Source organism: Eretmochelys imbricata, chromosome 6, assembly GCF_965152235.1.
Source record: "Eretmochelys imbricata isolate rEreImb1 chromosome 6, rEreImb1.hap1, whole genome shotgun sequence".
In the NCBI taxonomy this organism is placed as follows: Eukaryota; Metazoa; Chordata; order Testudines; family Cheloniidae; genus Eretmochelys; species Eretmochelys imbricata.
Genome location: NC_135577.1, coordinates 127,833,474 through 127,845,559, shown reverse-complemented (window position 1 = coordinate 127,845,559; position 12,086 = coordinate 127,833,474). Strand labels below are relative to the sequence as shown.

General features: G+C 41.6%; 1 protein-coding gene across 3 annotated transcripts in view; it reads right to left on the bottom strand.

Annotated features, from left to right (window-relative positions):
• Window positions 1-12,086, bottom strand: part of NEMF (nuclear export mediator factor) — a 36,767-nt gene that overhangs the window by 20,348 nt on the left and 4,333 nt on the right. For 2 of the 3 annotated variants that reach the window (XM_077819694.1, XM_077819695.1), the window contains exons 4-13: window positions 7,969-8,094; window positions 7,745-7,893; window positions 7,442-7,509; window positions 6,976-7,062; window positions 5,240-5,316; window positions 3,919-3,989; window positions 3,753-3,828; window positions 2,398-2,460; window positions 1,280-1,357; window positions 708-916 (exon numbers count right to left, since the gene is read on the bottom strand). In XM_077819694.1, coding sequence (XP_077675820.1) covers window positions 708-916; window positions 1,280-1,357; window positions 2,398-2,460; window positions 3,753-3,828; window positions 3,919-3,989; window positions 5,240-5,316; window positions 6,976-7,062; window positions 7,442-7,509; window positions 7,745-7,893; window positions 7,969-8,094 — 1,004 coding nt within the window. The remainder of the gene's footprint in view (window positions 1-707; window positions 917-1,279; window positions 1,358-2,397; window positions 2,461-3,752; window positions 3,829-3,918; window positions 3,990-5,239; window positions 5,317-6,975; window positions 7,063-7,441; window positions 7,510-7,744; window positions 7,894-7,968; window positions 8,095-12,086) is intronic. The other variant, XM_077819696.1, reaches the window with a different exon arrangement.

The window sequence follows — 12,086 nt, the reverse complement described above, 5'->3', positions numbered from 1 at the left end:
CCTGCAGGACCCTTATGTTTTGTACCTCATTTAGTTTTTTTATTTTTAAGTGTCCGCAAGGGCAAGGCACTGATCCAGTATCAAGCTCCTTGTGATGATTTTCCTGGAGGGAGCAGAATGATCTAAATCACAGCTCATACCAGTTTGAATTTTGAACTCTAACTTGTTTACTGGGCCATCTTGTCCAGCCAGCCTGCAGCATGCTAAACTTTCAGCTAGATTCCCTCTTTTGGGCATCAAGGAATGTCAAGATTATTTAAGTTACTGATTTTTTAAATGCATTTGTTTTGCATAATATGCTTGGTGTTGCCTGTTGCATCAAACCAAATGAGGCACGTTTCCCGGAACTGCCTAGGACATGCAGGTAAAAGTGCTTTTGTTCACTACTGCCCTTTCCTCTTAGACATTTCCCACCACTTTTAAAATGTGACCAGTTAACTCTTGCTTTTATATGCTTGAAGAGTCTATTTCAGTTACCGAACTAAAGGAAAACCAAGAAAGGTGCATATCGGATCAGTGCCTCTATCTGTTCACAAAGCCCTCACACTCACGCTTTAATGTTGCTAAAACCCAGCACCATGAATACATTTGACATATATTAACTGACAAAATAACGTAAGCTCAAATGAAGATGCTCTTTTCCTAGTTAACTTGCTAGTTGTGGGATTAGTCCCTCTTAATGTCTTGTTGATCTACAACATACTTACTTTAGTAGCATTGTGATATGATTTGTCTGAAGCTTTAATTCTTTGATTGCACTCGCAACAGGGTCTCCCTGAGCCTGAGCTTCTTTTACAATTGCTCCAATTTCAGTCCAGTCTATCTGGTTGGCTAAGGCACTGCGGACCACTTGGATAGCTCGGTCAACTATGTCCAGGTTCATTTCTACGAGTTCTCCTTTTACCTTATCAATTTCCTTCAGGAAAGAAAAAGCTTTCTTACAATTCAGACTAAAAACCAATTAAATTTCATAAAAATGATGATTAAAGAAACAAATCTATACAATTAATACAGCTGCACTAAAATTAAACACATTGTTCAAAAGATGACCTCTTCCAAGGGCACGCAAAGCATTGACAAGAAGCAGTGTATCATCACTACAGTTCACACTTCCCTCTAGCTTCTCTCCCTTTTTGGTGAACTTGTTAGTGAATAAATACTCCGATTTGTTATCTCAAGTGAACACTAAGGAACACAACTTATGGTGGAAGTGATACTACATGGAATATTAAAAATATTTTCTCTTTAAAACTTGTCTTATGAAAACAGATAGCTCTACCTGAGCTTGATGAAGAGATTCTAGTCTATGCTCATGATCTTTACGAACATTTTCCAGCTTCTTCAGTGCTTGTTTTTCCTTTCGACAGCCAAAGAAAAGAAAGGAAAAAGATTATTAAAGCTAATGTTTAAAATCAAATTTACACAGGTTCAGAGGGAAGGTACTGTACATCTGGGGTCAGGCTTGAGTTATGAGAGATTACAAGTATTGGTTACAAGGTTCACAAGATACATACATAGCACATAACCAGCACAGACCCAGACTGGAGTTTTTAAAAAATCAGTGAATAAGTGATCTCGGGTATGCCACCCATAAAATTTATTTAGAGTCCAAGTCAGTGTTGGTGTAGCGAATAAGTACATGGGTGGGGTGCATCCCTTAGTCAGTCAGGGGAGGAAGTGGGTTATTTCCCTGACCGGTGGTTTTGTTTACTCATCCTAGTACTGACAGTGTCCCATGACGTGCTCCGTGTAGAGGTCTCTGGACCACCTGATGGTGTCAGACACCATGAGCTGTCTCAAGAGCCGGGCGTAGCGCCGACCGACTCTGCATATTACAAATTTTACAGTGTTAGATATTCAACACCCAACTGTATCCTATTACAGTATGGAGAGGAAAGAAATGGAAACAGGATTTTGTTGAGCACTGTCATAGAAAGTGTAGCGAAAGCCACTTCAGTGATTTTTGGACAGACACTCCATTCATTACGGATCATTACCTGTTAGGTTCACTCCCTCTGGGGCACCTGGCATTGGTCACTGTTCATAGACAGGATACTGGGCTGGATGGACCTTTGGTCTGATCCAGTATGGCCATTCTTATGTTCTTGCTGATTAGCTATTCAATGCCGTGTCTGCACAGTTTAAAAGGAATCCACGGAAGCATCGTAACACTAATGATAGTAGCTGTCATAGTGATCGTAATTTCCCAACAAGAACTGCCCTGGTGCACGCAGCTTCAGACCTGCCCCATACAAGGCAACCCATTATCTTTAATTGAACAAGACAGCACCCACATGGTACTACAAAGAGCAAGGGCCCCTAAATCAGGCAAATGTCCAGCATCCTGAAGCTCTAAAGGAGTTAAATCAGCTGTTCTGCTTGTGAATGAGACTGTACCTGTTGCAAAGCTTTCAAATCAATCTTCTGACCTTCTAGCTTGGAGTAAAATTCATCCACGGCCTTCAAGAGAAAAAGTCAGTTTAAAGGATCTCAAAGGATGCAATAACCTAGATCAGGAAAGAGTAAGCAGACAGGAGTGGTTCTGTTCTTAAGAGGAGACTGCAAGACTGCAAAAAGGAGTCTGATCCTAAACTAGGTTTCAACACACTTCCCCTGCTCTACCTAGTCAAGGGACAGTTCAGCGAGGTACTTAAGCACAGGCCTAGCTTTAACCATGGGACTGAACTGGAGCCAAATTCTATATTAGCAAATGATGTAGTGAAGGAAGGAACACGTTCTTTAATCTAAGTATGTAACAACTGTGAAACTACCGTAGGTACAGCCATCTCTGCAATGAGCCATCAGAATAATCAAGGTTTCAGAGTAACAGCCGTGTTAGTCTGTATTCGCAAACAGAAAAAGGAGTGCTTGTGGCACCTTAGAGACTAACCAATTTATTTGAGCATAAGCATAATAATCAATTGGTTAATAAGAACAGAATCTCCAAATCAAGCATATGAAGTTCAATACAGTTCTTTGTGGTTGGTTTCAACAGGCAGAAACTGCTTACAATAAAGTTTCTGAGTTTATTTATGCTATGGAAATCACCAGCACTGTGAGGCAGGTGGTACAAACATGATGGGGAGGCATGGCAGGAGAGTGCAAAGTAGGGAATCTAGAGATCAGATTTAGTATAAAATAATTATCTATAGGTTATGTTAACCTTAGTTAGCCAAGAACCAGAAAGGACAAAGATTTCATTTTTAGTGAAATTCCATGTCAAACATTCATCATATTTATATTTTTGCTATTACCCTCAGCTATAAACCAACTGTCTATAAACACCTATATAACCACCAGCAAAATATGTTTAAACAAGTGAAGACAGAGAGTAGCTTGGTTCTGGACACAAATACGTCTTTCACCAATGCTACATGCTATATTTTAGCTACTGGACATTTGAGAGACAAGATGAGTGAGGAAATATCTTTTATTGGTGAGACACACAAACTTGGTCCAATAAAGATATTTCCTCATCCACCTCGTCTTTCTAATGTCCTGGGACCAACACAGTTACAACACCACAGTTACTGGACATGACAGACAAATTGGGAACATAAATGGGTCAACTGTAGTTACCAAGAAATATTTTATTTAGCTTATATCTTACTATGATACTTACTGATTTTACACACCAAACTACCTAGTCATAAAGCATAAAAACATAATAGTTTCCAGCACCATATTTTCTTTCACGTTTTTAGTATCAGTCATTTGAACTACTTAGTACTGTATCAGCAAAACCACTATACCTTATCAAATGTTTCGAATTCCATGTACGGACACTTTAGATGTTGAGAAAACAAGAAAGGATGAAATTCCTCATATCTGTAAAATATACAGTTGATAGTATCACTTGAATGCTTAATATAAATTAGTTTTCTAGCAAGAAAGGGAGTTAATACTTCAAATATTTACGTGAGGATTTCTTCTGCAGGTTTATCTGGCTCCAGGCTTGGCTTTTTCTCCCGTTTCTGGAGGATATAACCCTTAAAAAAAAAAAAAAAAAAAACCCATAAGACACCACTTTCACACTCATTTCTTTCCAGGAATCTTAAAAGTTATTTTTCCTTTCTTGCCAAAGGAGGAACAGTTTAACACCTTGCAAACATCTGACACTAAATCCGCTGGTAAGCTCTTTTTTCATAGAGACTTTATGGTGCTAAGTGACTTTGCAGGTAAAATTTTGGCCACTCACCTTTATTCTAAAATATTCCAAATGAACACTGAACTTCTATAACAAACCCAAGCATACAATGCATCACACAAACTTTGTACCTTACATTTTAAACAACCCTTGTTTGTTAAGAATGCAGTGATGGGCAAGTCAGAATCAGAATGAATTGTACCATAAACTGAGCAATCCTTTCCGCCTTGAAGTTAGAGAAGAACTTGCTATAAGACAGCAGACTCAGAACATGGAAGAGAGAGGAGTGGATGGGCTATAGCACAATTTTTCCCCAAGAAGTGAAAATGATCAGAAACACTGGCACGGGCCCACAGAGGATGTTCAATAGTTATTGCAATAAATAAATACATACATGTTTGAAAATTAGGACTACATTCCCAGGGTTAAAGAATGATTTCTATTACCTACTGGTAATTGGCAGTCTTTCTACTCAGGCCTTATTCCCAAGTTGCATTAAGATCGATGTAGAAGGATAAATTACAATCATATTGCTCGCCAGGCGCATGAATACCTTGAAGACACACAACTGCAAAATTAAATTTTGGTTCCTCATTGAACTACAGACTGAGATTATTTTGATATCCCTGAACACTTCATACATTAAAATTACTATCAGTATTTAAATACAGTGGTGACACACAAGTCAGACAGGTCCCTTTTACTCCATTAGCTCATTTACAAGCTGCACGTCCAAGACAAGCATCATATATACACACCGGACCCTTGCTAGAGCCTGCGTCTATGTAGCGCAAATTCGCATATAATGTGGTTGCAGCAATGGATCCCAAATTTAATTACTTTAATTGGAATTCATTTTAACGCGGTACTGTGTATGGATCCCAAATCCCACGTTCCAGCGAGGGTCCGGTGTATTCCTTATTAGTATCTGGAGGACATCAGAGCAGCAAAAATAGAAAGACAACAACATGAAAAGATGTGATAGGCATGCTAAACCAATAGCAAATGTCTGACATGATAGAAGAACAATAATGCATGTTCGTTTCTTAGACGGTTTAACTTTGAACTATGCAGATATCAATTAAAATTTACCTTTCCACTAAAGTTGTTAGTTATCTTCATATATTCTTCTGCCTTCTGTAAAGCAGCAAGTACCCTTTCAATATTTTCTAAAGGAGAAAAAAATAGATTTTGAAGAGGCAAGAATTTTGGGATATTTTACATAAACACATAGTGCACTACTTAACCAATGAAGGCTAAAGCTTGACAGACCAAAAACTAACCTCTGCTACTAACTGCATTTCTAGCCAGGGGTACAGAGGAATTTTCTCCAATATACAGTTCTTGTGGGAAGTCTGGATTATGAGATTTTCAATAATCCTACTCTCTGAAATACTCTAAAACCAGGATTCTTGCAAATTTCAAAAAAGTCCGCATTTTAATAAGCATCTTTAACCATCAACTCCTTGCATTAGAAACAAATGTCCATTTTGAAGAAAGCCTCATTTAGTGTCCTTTTTAAACTTTGAGATATTTCTTTAAAAAATACGTATTGCAGCTACATGCATAAAATATAAGAGTGCTGGCATAAACACAATCGCACATAAAAAACAAGGACTGGATGCGTGCAATTACCTGTCTTGGCAAGGGTGTACAATGAAAGTCCCTACTTTTGAAACATTAGCCATAAAACTCCCTTCTTTATTACAGCACTTCAGATAACAACAGATATCAGGTATTACATTATTTTAATTAATTACAGATCATCATATTAACATAGTTCTCCCCCTCCGAAAAAACACTCATAGCAAAGTACGACTACAGAACTAATCATTCTGACCTTACCGCCTCAACCCATAATTGTATATTCCAAAGAAATCAAAAGCAACTGTTCTAATTCATTCAAAATCCACCATATAATAATTCTTTTCACGATTAACACTTTGGCACATGACTCTTGTATAGTAAGTCCCTTAGTAATCCTTCCAGTATCACAATTACAGTAGCACTTCATCATATGACATAAAGTTAACTATTTAGAATTGAGGCTAAAAGGGATGGAAAAATACTAGTATATAAGCAATGCTAGGGCTTTAAGAGAATAGTGTTAAAGTAGTCTCCAGCCTGTAAAAACTTACACTGCATATCCATTGTGATGCTCCCCAAGGGTACCCTGGGTTGTGAGGTGCCTCACCACTATCTGCTTAGTGTGAAGCAGTCTTATCTGTGCCTGCTGTGGGTCAGCTCCCTGAAACCACCAGTCTCTGGCAACACAAGCACTGCCTTCCAGGCCTTGCTTTCTCTGGACAGGTAGCAATAAGCAGACACCAGTCTCCAAATCCTCGGACTTTTCCCTGCAGCATCCAGGCCCTTATCCACTGAATGCTCACAGAATTACCAGGCCTGCTGTTCCCAAAGGAACACTACATACCAGCTTTTAAGATTCAACTGAGGACCACCGCTTTGCTTACCACCACAGCACTTCGATATATTTATATTGAAAACAAGAATAAGTTTATTATCACAGATTAGAGATTCACAGAGTAGCGAGTATGAATATTGGAAACCAATGGTTACATATAAATAAATCATGACACGCTTTTAGAGACCAAGCTTAACTAACAAGTTAAACATCGTTCGATGGAAGGTTCTCTCACCCAAAGTTCCCTTCAGCGTTTTCAGCCAATCCTGGCTGAGCACCCTTTTCCCATGAAACAAAGCCACTGTTCTTTTACTTCCTCAGTGAAGGGTGCCTAGGTGTCTTCTCTGCCCCTCCAAATATAGTCAAGCAAACCTTTGAAGTGCACAAATATTATACTCCTACATACCTTTGCTTCCCATCTGTTGATCTACTTTGGCATTACCAGACAATCCAGCTTCTATAAGGCAGTGCTCAATGAGTGTGGCTCCATAAGCTATAAAAGTAGAAAGAACCAACTATAGAAGCAGTTTAAACATTAAGGTTGAAATCTGTATTAAGAATGATTAATTTCCAAAATTGAATGAGACATTCTAGCCATCACTGAGAAAATTCAGCAAAGGTCCCGATACTATAAGTGCTTCAAGGACAAATCCCTACACCCATATAAAGCATATTAAAGGATTGCAGCCAAGTTTCTATACCTTTGTGTTAAAATTCTAGTCTTAACAAATAATTTTGCATTTTATACATAGGAGACTGTCTTGAACCTTCTGAAACACAGTTGTGTCTTTTTTATTTTAAATTTTCACATTACATCTAATATGAATGCAAACAGTTTGCACATTTCATATTGTAATAATGCCATTACTTACGAAGATGTGGGTTAAGGACCCTCTTTAGCAGTTCCCCGTTAGGTGCATTTGATATTGTTTCAGTCAACCTAAGAGACATAATAAGCAGAATTGCTGCTATTCAAAAGAATAAATGTACAATGTTGAATTGATTTTCCATGTTTTCTGAATTAGAGAAGAAAGCAAACAATTTCAATTCTGTGAGAACTGCATCACCTACACAATGTTCAAAGCTTAAAACAGACTATTCAGACTCAAAATTTTTATATGTAAAAATGGTCTTTGCTTTATTTATAATATGCCTGTTGCACAGAATAAAGTTACCTTTCCAAGGTAGGTAATGGTGCAGATGCTTTAGCGTTATCAACTGGGTACCGTTCCCGAACTGCAAATTTGACATCATCTGCCTCATCTGTGCGAAACCTCAGGATGTTTAAAATTAAGTATTCATAGTCTGTCAGAACAATGTTTCCCTGCAATAGCAACAAAACTGATTATTATAGTCCAGATTAAATACTAATTATAGACTAAACAGTTTTATGACTTACTCTGTCGTAAAGCTCAACAATGAGATGATAGGCTGCTTCATCACTTCCAAATTGAAAGTCTACAATTCTGTCTATCCCCAGCTGTTTTACACTGACAAGTCTTCTACTCCTTAAATGCTTACGACACTGATGATATGGAAGAAAAAAAATATTAAAATATGCATATGTATATAAGGTGTAAACAGAAAGGTCCTACTCATAGTATTTTAAACTGAAATATTTAATTAAACGACTGTGTGTGTATGCCCGTGAAAATCTGAACATTTCTTGTTTATCTTGCTTGTATTTGTCTATAATAAGTGGAATAAAGATAAGACCTGGTATAAATTTACAAAACTGAATATTACATACATGAGCTGCTCAAACTTTGACAGCCATCAAGCTCTGATCTACTCTTGCTTGTTAAAGAAAAACAGTAGCTCCAAATTGCAAAAAATTAAACATTTTTGTTAAGCATTCAGCATTTACAGTAATAAAAACAGCTGTACTATTTGAAACCTGCATGTCTCTGCCATCCCAAGGAGGGAAAGAGCTAGTGTAACCTAAGGCCCCAATCCTGCAATGACCTCCACTCAGGGTTACTCCTGCTTCCACAAGACTCCCACCGACTTCAGTGGGGGATTTGCAGAGAGGCATTTCAATGAAGCTCCTCATGGGCACTCTTGTGTGCGGTCTCTTCGCAGGAGTGGGGAGCTAACAAGATCTGTAATCTGATTCTGCAATCAGACGCATCCACAACGGCTCTATTTGCTGAACTGGAGCCTAATAGTTCACTTCAAGACCTGACACCTCAGATAGTCTAATTCAGAAGTCCTTACTTATGCAAGACTCCCATTCACTCTGGGTTTTGCCTATTCAGAGGCTTCAGAATCTGGCCTATATAACAAAATAAGATAATAATATATTCACTTCGCCAAAGTAAAATTCCAACAGGCATGGCTTGTGAGTGAACATTTATAAGCTTGAGTATCAAAGGCCTGGTCTATAGTACGCAGTTATTTCGGAATTAGCCGAGTTAATTCAAAATAAAACTGATGCCGTCCACACAACCAAACCGTTTATTTATTTAAAAGGGCTCTTTAATCCGATTTCTGTACTCCACCTCGGCAAGTGGAGTAGCGCTAAAAATCGAGATCGCAGATCCGGGTTACAGGTACTGTGGACACAATTTGATGTTATTGGCCTCCAGGAGCTAACCCAGAATGTTCCCTTGTGACTGCTCTGGACAACACTCTCAACTCCAGTGCACTAGCCAGGTAGGCAGTAAAAGCCCCAGGAACTTTTGAATTTCCAGTTTAGTCACCATCAGCACAGGTGACCATCAGCACAATCCACCATCACAGGCAACCATGCAGTCTCAGACAAGCTCCAGCACGGCCTGAGCGGAGGTACTGGATCTCATTGCACGTTGGGGAGACGAATCTGTTATGGCAGAACTACATTCCAAAAAAGAAAGGCAAATATGTACGCTGAAGTCTCCAGGGCCATGATGGAGAGAGGCTACTCCAGGGACACAGAGCAGTGTTGTACAATCAAGGAGCTCAGGCAAACATACCAAAAAACCAGAGAGGCGAATGGGCGCTCTGGGTCACAGCCCCATACGTGCCGCTCCTACTGTGATCTGCGTGCAATTATGGGGGGGTGACACCACCATTACCCCACCACTGTCCATGGACACCCGTAAGGGGGGAGCTGCATGGAGCAAGGAGGATGAGTTATTGTAGGACGAAGAGGAGGAGGAGAACAGTGCACAGACGGCAAGTGGGGAATCCTTTTTCCCCCCTAGCCAGGACTATTCTTAACGCTGGACCCAGTCGCCTCCCGGACCATGACCCTGGAGAAGGCACTTCTGGTGAGTGAGAGCCTGATCAGAGCCACGCGGTGGGAGGAAACCCGCCACACTGGGCTGTTCGCGTTTAGTTTAAAGGGCTCATCCCTGCTCAGAGCCTCATCGGAGCCACACGGGGGGGGGGAGGGGGATTGGGCCACGGGTGTTGTGTGAAGTGATCATCCCAGAGAGCCCACAGACCCTCCTTTTATATGGCAAACCCACCAGGCATTGCTTGCTATGGGAAAGGGGGCCCAACAGTTTGAAAGCATTGAAATGAATGTGGAAGAAGCAGAACCCCATGTGCCCCTAGGGCTTACCATGGCTGCCTGCAAGCTGAATTCTGTTGCCCGGCCATGTGTGATGGCTTACTTACACCAAAGTGGCAGGCACTTCAGTATAAGAGGCAAACTGCGACCTTGTACAGAAAAAACATGTGCTGTGTACTACGAATTGTCTTTCACTGAGAAAGTGTCCCCTTTGTTCTCTAAAAAGATATCTTTTAAAATACTACCCTCCCTTTTTCTCCTCCTGCAGGTGCAAATGTTTCAACGCAGTCCCTATCTACTCCGTCCCAGAGGCTGATCCAGATTAGAAGGCGGAAAAAAACGAACTCGGGATGACATGTTCGCCAAGCTCATACGGTCCTCCCGCACTGATAGGGACCAGCTGAATGTGTGGAGGCAAACAATTGCGGAGTCCCATAAAGCGTTACATGAATACAAAGAGCGGAGGGATGTGTGCGATGAGAGCAGGCAGGATGCTATGGTCAAGCTCATGGGGGAGCAAACGGACATGCTCCACTGTATGGTGGATCTAATGCAGGAAAGGCAGCAAGACCACAGACTGCCGCTGAAGCCCCTGTATAACCGCCCTCCCTCCTCCCCAAGTTCCACAGCCTCCTCACCCAAGAACACGGGCGGGGGGGGGGTGTTACGGGGACCCACACACTCAACCCCAGAGGATTGCACAAACAGCAGAAAGCTGGCATATCCAAAATTTTGATTTGATTTCTGGACTTGTCCTTCCCTCCTCCTTCACCCCCCTTTCCCAGTACCCTCCCCTCCCCCAGTCTACCTTCTGATTTCTCTCAATGTGTTGTGCAACAAATAATAAAGAATGGTTTTTAAACAATTGTGACTTATATATAGAGGGGGCAGGTAACTTCAAGAGAAACAAACACAACTGTACCCTGGCCAGTCATGAAACTGCCTTTCAAAGCTTCTCTGATGTGCAGCATGCCCTGCTGCGCTCTTCTAATCACCCTGTTGTCTGGTTGTGCTAAATTGGCCGCCAGGCGAGTTGCCTCAACCTCCCACCCCGCCATAAATGTCTCCCCCTTACTTTCACAGATATTGTGAAGCACACAACAAGCAGCAATTACAGTTGGAATATTGGTTGTGCTGAGATCTGAGCCAGTAAACGGCGCCAGCGCGCTTTCAAACATCCAAAAGCACATTCTACCACCATTCTGCACTTGCTCAGCCTATAGTTGAACTGCTCCTTACTACTGTCCAGGGTGCCTGTGTACGGCTTTACGAGCCATGGCATTAAGGGGTAGGCTGGGTCCCCGAGGATAACTATAGGCATTTCAACATCCTCAACAGTAATTTTCTGGTCTGGGAAGTAAGTCCCTTCCTACAGTTGTTCAAAGAGACCAGAGTTCCTGAAGATGTGAGTGTCGTGCACCTTTCCCGGCCATCCCACGTTGACGTCGGTGAAACATCCCTTGTGATCCACCAGCGCTTGCAGTACTATGAAAAAGTACCCTTGCGGTTTACGTACTGGCCGACCCGGTGTTCCGGGGCCAAGATAGGGATATGCGTTCCATCGATCACCCCGCTGCAGTTGGGAACCCCAGCGCATTAAAGCCATCCACAATGGTCTGCACATTTCCCAAAGTCACTACCCTTGATAGCAGCTGGTCAATGATTGCGTTGGCTACTCGCAGCACAGAAGCCGCCACAGTAGATTTGCCCACTCCAAACTGATTCCCGACTGACCGGTAGCTGTCGGGCGTTGCAAGCTTCCACAGGGCTATGGCCACTCGCTTCTCAACTGTGAGGGCTGCTCTCATTTTGGTGTCTTTGCGCTTCAGGGCAGGGGACAGCAGGTCACAAAGTTCCATGAAAGTGGACCTACGCATACAAAAGTTTCTCAGCCACTGGGAATCATCCCATACCTGCACCACTATGCGGTCCCACCAGTCTGTGCTTGTTTCCCGGGCCCAGAATCGGCGTTCCACGGCATGAACCTGGCCCAGCGCCACCATGATCTCCCAATCGCCACA